This window comes from Schistocerca gregaria, chromosome X (assembly GCF_023897955.1).
Source record: "Schistocerca gregaria isolate iqSchGreg1 chromosome X, iqSchGreg1.2, whole genome shotgun sequence".
Lineage (NCBI taxonomy): Eukaryota > Metazoa > Arthropoda > Insecta > Orthoptera > Acrididae > Schistocerca > Schistocerca gregaria.
In genome coordinates, this window is record NC_064931.1 from 229765149 (window position 1) to 229776194 (window position 11046).

Genomic DNA, 11046 nt, shown 5'->3' on the forward strand with positions numbered 1-11046 from the left:
AACCAGAGGACTGGAGATTCTGATCCAACTTCTCCCATACCTACTTAGGTAATAAATATACAGAAGGATACCTGAGCACATCAGCTGGGATTACTCGAAACTCTATGCTGTATATTCGTCAGATATTTGTGAGCTACGAATATTTTCATTTCGAGCAGAACTCCAAGTTCTAATTAAGTAGGAATTCTAGGCTTATAAATGTGATAACTCATTTTATTGTGTTATTGTTATCATTATAGTATGTAAATTCTTTTTCTTTTGGTTCGTTGACATTATCTCTCTCTTTCTCTCTCCCTCTCTCTCTCTCTCTTTCTCTCTGTCTTAACGAAGAAGAGACTGTTGCCAGTGGTAGGTTTCGTTCCATGAAACGTTACATTGTACAAAGTAACATTAGTTATTTCGGACTAATTCGATATGTTCCTCACTTTCGTAGTACTTTGTAACTGAGTCCTTCCGAAATCAAACGCAAGAACAACAGAAAATGAAATTTCTCTGCGAATAGTGGAGGAGAAAATTTAGCTACATCATTCAAAAAGGCCATCTCACTTTCAGACACTTTTCCAAATATAACCTGACTGTGTACTAAATTCTCTGCTTCAACTTCCTGAACTCAATTTGCATTTCATCTGTTTTAGTGCTTAGTGCAGCGGGCAAGTCTAATTGGGTTGACGAAGGAACATACGGACTTTAGTCAGTTAGTTACACATGTCGTCCCACGCTAAGAGCATTACACAATAAGAGTGGCGCATTGTTAAAGGGAGTACATATTTCCGGTATCCTGCAGAGGCGGTTTTGTTGCGGTACGGATACCAGGTACATCACTTCGTGCGAGTGAAATGGCGCGGATTCTGGGAATATAATCCGAAGTTGAAGTAAGCGGGACTATACGACTCTTGTGGACAAAAAGTCTAAATTTCAGATCCACAGAAAAATTCTGACGATATACAGACCAAATGTAGTGTCGAGTGCAGCCGTGAAGTGGCGCCAACAATTTGACCAAAGCCGCACACAAGAAGGCGATGTTGATCCACCATACAGTCCAGGTCTTGCACCGTGCGATTTCCATTTTTTCGGCAAACTGAAAGAATATCTGAGGGAAGGAGAGTTTCCGACGATGAGGACTTTAATACTGCAGTTCTTGAATGGCTTCGTGATCAAGGAGCGCATTACTCTCGTCGAGGACCTGAACGATTAGAAGTACTTTCGGACCGTTGTTTACAGAAACTGGATTACTATGTTGAATAATAGTGTCACGTATATGTGTCACTTTGAAGTATAGTGCACCACTGAATTAAACCTACTTGACATGGGATGATAATGTGTACCTAACTTTTTGAAGTCTCCTTGTATACTACAGTTTTGTGCAGCACAACGTAGTTCTGCTGTAGAAGGCCGAACATCACTGACAGAAACAACATATATTTGTAATTACTTAGCTGCATTCGGAGTCAATGAAAACCTTTGCCGCCTGAGACTGGTTTCGTGTTGGCATATAATCCGTGCGTGGTAGTGGACGCCAAGTGAAGGAAATGTTTTTATTGTAACATCTGGGAGACATTGCTACTATCAGCAAGACGATAGCTGATGATACAGAACTGTAATTAAATGCAATGTAATTTATTCTAATCGAACGATTGAAGTTGTAGATAATCAGCTACTACACTTTCCAAGTCGTGCAATCCCATTTAAGTCCGATATGTACTAGACGGACCTTTTGCAGTAGACGCTACCATTCACAGTTTATTGTTTCCAAAATTTTATTTGTGGTAGCCACAAATGTCTGATTCGGTTTCCTGAATTGTACTCCACTAATAGTTTGCTGGTAATACCAATTAATAAATATGGAGGCACGCGTAATTATTCCACATTCAGCCGTTGATTGGTGTGACGATAAATATCAGTGCAGGTTGCGTAGAGCTAATATAAATTTCAGTGTACAAAGTAACTGCGAAATACTGTGCCTGCTTTTTATAGAGATGTCTTTAAAGGTGAATACCGATCCGAGACATGAAAATGAAATACTCCGCGAATGGCGCAGTTGACCAACCTGAATTTTATGAAAATCGAAAATTTGGGCTTTCATTTTTCTAATGCCAGCAACTGGAAGCTTAATTATCTCTATTTACAGACATTTTTTCAAACCAGAAAAATTTATCAAAATTGATATTAAACACTCTAAGCAATATTTCCGTCACTGCTTTCCATCGTTACGATTTTTTATTATGATAAATCTGTAATTTCTGTTATTATCTAAACGATGAATAAAGCAAGGTGGGGAGAATATACAGCCAAGAAATTAGTTTTACATGAAGAGAGTTATCAGTGCTTCATTGGTTTATTTTCGTTTTTAAATTATGTCAGAGGTTCAATAACTCAATTTTTTCTAGTCTTTGCACCTTTTTTCAGAGCAGTATGTGTGCTTTTGATGCTTAAAGAATACATTTGTTACTGCAACATTCAATGCAGCAATCTGTTTCATACACGGATCTCTTTTCCGGGAATCACATGGACAATAGAACTCTCTTTTAGACTTTGCCGTAAGATTCTGTAAATCGAGAAAATCTGGCTTTCAAAAACTTTTTATTGTTAACGTTAGCGTTCACGCCCGACAAAAGTGTCTGTGTGAAGTATAGAAGCTAGCCATGAGATGGTTAATTCGATTGCAACGACATTACAAAGACCTTCTTCAGTGCAACAATATTCCTGACATTGACTTCTGCAACAGCAGCTGAACAGGACTAAGTATGACGCGGTATTATACCAATCAACTGTGGCAGAATAAAGAATTATAACTGAATGAGTAATTCTGTAGAGGAGAATCATCATTGTTGCAAAGTACAAAAATTTCATTTCTTGCAACATTATATGAACTTCGACTGATTCATAGAAGTATGAAAATAAGGAGAGCTGCTTATGGGAAACCTGAGCTTGTGACAAACATGAGCTTTAATTTGAAACAAGTAAATAACTGTTTTAAAAATGAATATCGAATGAAAATGAAATACTCCTTTTCGAAAAAGTTCGTATTGCCATGCATATTCCTCGATTGGAAGAAAGTAATTAAAACCGATGCAACTGCTGACATAAATAGCAACCAAATTTTCTTCTTTCAAAATATGTAAAATTATGCCATTGCATCCATAGACAGTAGAGTGCCTATTTTTTCAGATGAGCTTCGATGAATTCTAGACATTCACCGTGTCCTTTGCACAAAGTTTCTATTCTTTGATACGGTTTTCGTCGCGGAAACATCATACGCTCAGCTTCGCCGTGTACACTGATCCCAGGATATCCATTTGAACTTATGATAACTCTTTTAGCTGAGAATGATACTTGCGTTTCCATAATGGCGACGTTCACTTCACGTTTATATTTATTCCTACTAGAATTTTATTAAGTTTCATAACAAATATTTTCGTTGCACTCTCTTTTATGAACGACAAACGTGTATAATTATGCGTGGTGGAATAAAAGGTTCAGAAATAGCGATGTTGGCGGTGAAATTATATCAATCGTTAAGTGGAACTCTTTTCTGTAAATTCGTAATCTACTCTTATTCGACAACAAATGTTTTCGACGTCTTGTGTTATATAGTTCATACTATTCGTGTTTCCTTGGAGACGAAAACATTCTCTGAAATATAATATAGACCTGACGAAAACAGCATTCATTGCAATGTTCAGTAAATTTATTGACCCATCAAATATTTTTTGTTATTGCAAAATACGTTTCAAATTCTGTGATACCATTTACAGATCTTGGTTTCATCATAGCACACAGTGATTTTAGTCTTTTGGTCGTTTCTGTACTGCGGATATTTGTGGCTTAAGTTATGAGCTTTCTTCCTCGCACAACACTGAACTTATACATACGTCATTTTACGACTAGTCACCGTAAGGGTGCTCTACGCAGCACAGAAAGGAACAAAAACCTAGGTTAAAAGGGATTGTCCGAAGCGACTGATGAGACTACTGCGAGCACGACATATTACGCACTAGGGAATAAAGTTGAATTAAACAGAGGTTGTAGCAGATAGCACAAAGATACGGTCACTTGCTACAGAGTTTTTGGTGGAAAACATGAAAGTTAATTTATTCTTTATGTCATTTTTTTCTAAGAGTAATTTTGCAAAGAGGTTCCTTGTATGTTTCTCCTTTAAAGAATTTTCTTACCGGAAATGTTGTTCTGAACATCTGTAAATTACATGTGTGTAAGGAAATACACGTGGTAAACGTTGTTATCATACTGGCAAACACTTACAAACAAACATCATCCAACATCTCTGATCAGTTTGTGAGATCTGTCTGAGTAACGCAATTCTAAATAACAGTTCCGAATGTACAGAGTAAATCTATTGATCACGGCGTCAGTGTTTTCGTCAGCTTACATCGTGAACTTCGGACACTGCAACTAAAGAAAAAAAGTAATATGAGGTAGTTACCATAAACATTAATGTCACTCAGTTAAAACTGTGCTGCGACTCTAATCATTTCACACGTAACGCGCCACGGGGGACGTGTTATCTGGTCTTCTGATCACCTCTGCAGCAGAACGCACTGACAATACAGCCGTGATAAATTGCTCTCTGCAAGGGCGAAGTATTTCATACTTCCATACCGGTCATTACATGGATCCCAATAGTTAAATATATCGTGAATAATTAATCACAACGAAATAGAAGTTGCAACATTATGTGACATATCTGGGTAGAATGATACGTGTATCTAATGGAACATTTATGACGCAGTGTAAATGAGAGAGAAAGGGGAGAGAGAGAGAGAGAGAGAGAGAGAGAGAGAGAGAGAGAGAGAGAGAGCTAGAGAAACACAAGAATTCCTTAAATGCTATGCGTCACAGAAATGCCACTCCACGGTCCACATTTATTGCCCCCAATTAAGTGACAGACCCCTAATATTCTCTCAGAACTTCACCCCGCATCATAGTGAACAAACATAATTCGCAGCAATATTTATTCATGTTTCCTTGTTCGTTTAATACCATCTACAAAACCCACTGTCAAATTTTATATTCGTGTTAATACTTAAGCTTTCTCACTAAAGACCATAAACAAAACTTTGGCTGAAAGGACTGTCTGGTGATCCTCAAGTTTACGAGAGCAAAATGTATCATTGCTTTCAAATGTAATCTTTGATTGATACATGAAGCTAATATCTCAACTGACGAAGGAGATTATTACGAAAGAAACGTATTTTGTAATAAGAAAAACTGTAAACAGAGAAATTTGTCTATTATTTAAAAAATAAAATTCCTGAAATGTAAAATCTGTTCTCAAAATATTATTGCGTCTTACTTCACTTCGAAGGGACACAATTCTTGGTGTCACGTTATTATGAAATGTGTAAACATTACCTTTCTTTGTAAAAAATGCAGTGGTTGCTACCTAATTTAGTAATATTCTTCATGTTAGTTTCCACTATGAAATAAAATTAGCTTAAAAGTAACAAAATCGTTAATTCACTCCATCGTGTGCTGCCAAACTACACCATCGCACGGACAGTGTCTTGTATGTATATCAGGGCGCTGGCGCGGAACTACTGCATACATGTATGCAATCATTGCATTCCTTCACGACGTGACGTAGGGATCCATAGTTTTTCAGTATTCAGGATCGTCCATCACAATCATAAGGGTTAATTTTGGGGCCTCACCAACAACAAACAAAACTATGATAAGGTAAGCAACGTGCTTAAATTTCAATCGTCCCTCAAATTAAATAACTGACTTGCTATAGACTGTCATACACCGGCTAGGTCCCAAAACGATCAAAATATTTTGTGTAATAAATAAAGCTGTATTTACTTTAGGTCGCCGTAAACTTCACGATTCTTTTATACCTTCGGCGTATGGCAGAGGGTACGTGAGCTCTGATGAATCGCTTAACAAAATTTGCCTGACATTCTTACGAGCTTGTAAATTGCGTAAGTTATTGTAGCTGGTGCAGCTTTACAGGTATGCTAAGTCACAGAATGTAAATAAGAGGTGATGATTGATTTTGTTACTCAATAATTACTGGCACTAAAATTTTAAGAAGCTCGACCGTTATACGGCGTATTATACTGTTGGTCCAGTAATATGATTTGCATACCGGGCCGGATTATCATTGGGGGACAATCGTTCATAAGACAACTTGTACCAGGCAGTAGGGCCGGCTGCTGCTAATACTCCTCCGGTGATAAAATACAACATAGGAAAGTGCAGATTGAACACATGCCCAAACACTTACAGAGGACTGACATCGTGTCGTTCTGTCCCATTAATGCGTGCCACACTTATATCCCCACACATTATCTGATGTCAACAATGTTCCCGAAGCGTTTCTTCCTATCATAGAGTCAACTGCAATAATATGTAAATGACGGAGCACGTTTTGCGGGTTCTAAATGCTTTTACTATTATTGAGCTGTCCAGAACACTAGGAGAAGTCCCAAAATTGTCCTTTATTTACATAAATCGTATCGTCCACTCTGAAACACATCATCTGTCTTCGTTTTTTCGATAAAAGAAGTCCCCTTGAATTTTTTAAATTTCAATTTTTTTTAAAATTTTCCAGGTTTCAGTGCATTGTCATATCTTATTTTTGTAGTCATAAGTATTTCACAGCAGAAAAATGAGAAAATCGTCATTGGCTTTATTTTTATTGAAACCGGTTCCGCCTGCGGATGAGTAACTACTATCGGAATATCTGCACAGTACTCTACAGACAGCGAAGAAAACAGTCTTTTTAGAATACTGATCCTGTAGATTCCACAACATGCTCAGCAGCAGTTCAGAGGACAGAGATTAATCAAAATAAAAGTATTTACGGATGATGGACCCCTTCTGCCGAAAGAGGCGTTCACTGATCTTCAGCGTATTCATCCTTGAAGCGTGACATATCACGTCCGAGATACTTTTTTTTTTTCAAATGAAACCGCTTGTGGGAACAATAGCAGCTAAGGAAACCAATTTCATATTTTGAGCGCACAGTGATTGACATATTTTGCAACAGGAGAACGAACTCCCAACTATCTAAACCCGCTGTCGTTAATTTCAGCCGCACTTTTGTTCCGCTGCCTGTAGAACTCGTTATTGAAAAGTCTGGACGGTGGTACTCGTGTTAGATTGCTCGTACTTCACCGTGCTGCAGTTGATAATTTATGTAGCACTCGCATTGTCTGTGGTAACTTTTAGTAGACGGCATGAATCGAGCAACGATCATTTTATAAGGCTGGAGAACATGGCTTGAGGGACACCGGCAGGAAGCCGCATGCTGCGCCGACATCTATATTAATAGCACGCTTTCCACGGTGTGGGTACAAGCACTGCAACGCTGTCGCGCCACACATTTTATTGGCTGTGTTGGAATTCAATCGCCCGGACTGCAAGTCCCGATACGGCCCCCGTTTTATGAGCTAGCACTCGAGAACAACGCGGCCGTAATTTTTGACTTGCAATGAATGTTTATATTTTCTTCCTTTCATTTATCGGTTGTATTATCATTCCCGGTGGTAGCAAGAGCCGTAGTTTGCAGGAACATGTGTTAATAATGCTGTACTCAGCTTCTTTGGTTCTAACCTGGCACACAACTCTTACACCTTCATTTGGAACGTCACTTTACACGCTGCTCATTAGCAACAATGCTTAAACGAGAAAATAATTCGGCAAGAATAAAATAAGTGGTACACAGAACTACACGACAGGTACACAGATACCAAACACTGCAAACGTAGAATGGAGAACAGTAAAACGAGTTAAGGCCTTATTCCGCTGTCTGTAATACTAGTGTAACTAATACTGCTTATTGAGAAAATGTACGCAGTACATCTCACACCACTCGAGGACCTAGCGTTAGTTTTCTCCTGAGTGGGAGAGCACTGTACATACTCCGTAGCATCACCGACCTACAGGCAGAAGTTACACGTTTTCAAATGTTCTACACCGAAAGAAGCTAAAAAATACCTCCGTGCAGAGCGTGCGATTTCACGTGACAGCGGAACAACACTAAAAGCTGCGGTGGAAACGACAAGGAGGTTCCGTCCGGCAAGTCACACGCACGGAATAGCACTTACCTCTTGGAAATCAGCCATCCCATCGGGTTGGTGTCGCTCCGGCAACGGCAACGGCAGCCCACATGCACGCCTCCGTCTCCCGGCGCCAGGCGTCACGCTTAGAGTGCCTCCGCGGGAACAATAACACCTGTTCTTATTGGACTAGTTTTGAAAATCACTTCGGAAAGCACAGCCAGCCCGTCTTGTTCTCCTGCGCAGGCTTGTGACGTCAGCAGCGACCAATGGGACGGAGACGCCGCGCGCCGGCAGCCAATGAGGGGCAGGCGGGTCGGCCAGGAGAGGGGTGCCCGCCTGACATTCCTCTATCAGCTGAGCGCGAACCTTATGCCGCTGCGCTGCATTCGTCGGCTCCCCTCCGTTCAGCACGTGCGCCCGTCTCCGTAGCGTCTTTAACAAAATGCGTAAAGATGTTTTTGTTCTGTACATACGGGGATACTTTGCTACTAAAACAGCACAATGTCCTTGCTGATGCAAAGGTGTATCTCCTGTGAGATGCAGGGAGCGTTTATCACCTGGTAGTAGCTTCTACACAGATTCGAGGCAACACGAGCGATTTACATACCATCAGTTCTCTTTTCTATAGAAATTTCTTTATTTTCATTAATACCCACTCCTTGAAGTCCTGCAATACGCACTGATAAAATACAAACACCACAGCAGACAAAAATAAAGCAGCAAATACGCGTCATGACAAACAAATAAAGTTAGAGATTGAATTACGTTACTATCTTCGTGAGGGTCTCTTGCTCTTTTCTCAAGCACTTTGCCTACTTAATAAATTAAATGGGTAGTTCAATGTTTTGTCACGAATGACTCATGGCATGTGAGTGGGTCTACTTGTTTTCATACAGACAGAATATGGTGGTATAAACTGGTTCCTGCATAAAGAATAAGTTCATTCCCAACTGTATGAGAGTTACTGTTCTACTCCTGCATTGAAGTCTCCAAAACATGTTGGCGTTTCGTGAACGAAACTCCGTTTTTATCAAGTGCTGTCTTCCCGTATCGATTGTTGTATTCTTTTGTGGTTACATCCTCTTGGAGGCAGGGAGGAGGGGAGGAGGCTAAAGGAAGGATAACAGTGGGGGAGGTGGACAATATTCAGAGTTCCTTACTGCGTTCACGAGTAATGAGAAGGAATATCGTTAAGTTTCAATTATGGTAATACATTCCTATACCTTTTGCTATTCCGGTACGAAATACGCCAACTAGCAATAAAAATGGAAATATGTCAACGATGCTACAGCAGAACTGAAGTCTCAAATGTTAAAATGTGTGTTAATTCCTAAGGGACCAAACGACTGAGGTCATTGTTCCCTAGACTTACGCACCAGTTAAACTAACGTAAACTACCTTATGTTAAGAACAACACACACACCCATGCCCAAGGGAGGTCTCGATCTTCCGGCGGGAGAACTGAAGTCTACACTGGCCATTTCAGTGAAATATATGCATATATGACAGCTCCAGAAATATTCTTCGATCTCTCCCTTACTATTACTTGTTGTTCATGTGTACCTAGAAGTGAGTTAGCCCTTTACGTCGATGTATGATGTTTTTAAATTAGTAACTGAAATTCAAATAGGCTACCTTTAATTAAAATATCGAAAAGCAACGAGTATCGATGATAAAAGTTTTAATTCGTCATATATTTCATTGGTACATGTATCTGACGTACTGTTCTGTCCTTGCATCGAAGTCTCCAGGATTTTCTGACTCATCTAAATGTATAGTCATGTCTATAAAGCTCCATATAAACCCACATACATAAATCACTTTGAAGTACATTTCTAAAGGTAAATCATCAGAGTTTCAATGACTTTCTGCTCCTCTGATATCGCATATGGAGCTGGTGCAAAGTGACTGCCTATATGCTTCAATACGCACATCAATCTCTCTTAGTTATTCTCATTACCTATACCTACGATGGAAGCAGTAGAGTCGTAGCACAGTCTTGAATACCGACTATCTCGAAAGCAGCGTCCCGTTTAAGTCTCTCCGAGCTTCCCCATCTCAGTTTCGTATGGCTTGTACCATCATTTGTCGATCTTTTACAGAGCGTCTCTGAACTGTTGTTGTGCCTATTTGATAAGGATTTCAAACACTGGAACGTTACTGTAGAGTCGGGGTGGCCGAGCGGTTATAGGCGCTTCAGTCTGGAACCGCGCGACCGCTACGGTCGCAGGTTCGAATCCTGCCTCGGGCATGGATGTGTGTGATGTCCTTAGGTTAGTTAGGTTTAAGTAGTTTTAAGTTCTAGGGGCTGATTACCTTAGATGTTAAGTCCCATAGTGCTCAGAGCCATTTGTACCAATACTGTAGAAATGGTTTCATTAAAATTTTGTTTTACTTTCCTTAAGAGATCCACTGAAATTTCCCAGACCTATATCAACAAATTTAAGTATTCATCTCGTAATTTCACGTGTTCATCCCATTTTGTAATGCTTCACAGTATTTCTCAAGGTTAATTAAATGAAGTCACCGAGTGGTTATCACACTGGACTCACATTCGTGAGGTCGACGATTGAAACTCCCGTCTGACCATCCACATTTTAAGTTTTTCTTAATTTCTCTAAATCGCTTTCGGTAAATGCTGGGACGATTCCTTTTAAACTGGACGTACAATTTTCTTCCTCATCGTTCCCTAACCGGAGATTATGTTCCATTTTTAGTGACAACGTTGTCGACGTGGCATTAATCAATGATCTTCCATTCTCTATTCCTTCTATATTTTAAGTCGTCAACTTTTCCCATAATATTCGCTTTTTTCTGTATGTTGTGGGCGTTATCTTGCATTTATCCACATTGAACAGCAGCTTCCTACATCAGGCAAGGCGAATTACCGCCCAAACCATTTCGAACTTCCCTACAATTATAAAATTCATCCAGTGGTAATAACTTCTTTTAAATAACAGCGTCGTAAATGAGCAAGCTGAATGTGCTGACAGCCACATGTGGAAAACCATTTATACACTAG

The 11046-nt window shown here is 39.7% G+C and overlaps 1 protein-coding gene across 2 annotated transcripts in view; it reads right to left on the reverse strand.

Annotated features, from left to right (window-relative positions):
* LOC126298299 (Krueppel-like factor 2) overlaps nucleotides 1–8195 on the reverse strand; it is a 33924-nt gene extending 25729 nt beyond the window's left edge. For both annotated transcript variants that reach the window (XM_049989597.1, XM_049989596.1), the window contains exon 1: nucleotides 8070–8195. In XM_049989597.1, the coding sequence (XP_049845554.1) occupies nucleotides 8070–8087 (18 nt within the window). In that variant the 5' untranslated portion in view covers nucleotides 8088–8195. The remainder of the gene's footprint in view (nucleotides 1–8069) is intronic.
* Between the last annotated feature and the right edge of the window lie 2851 nt (nucleotides 8196–11046).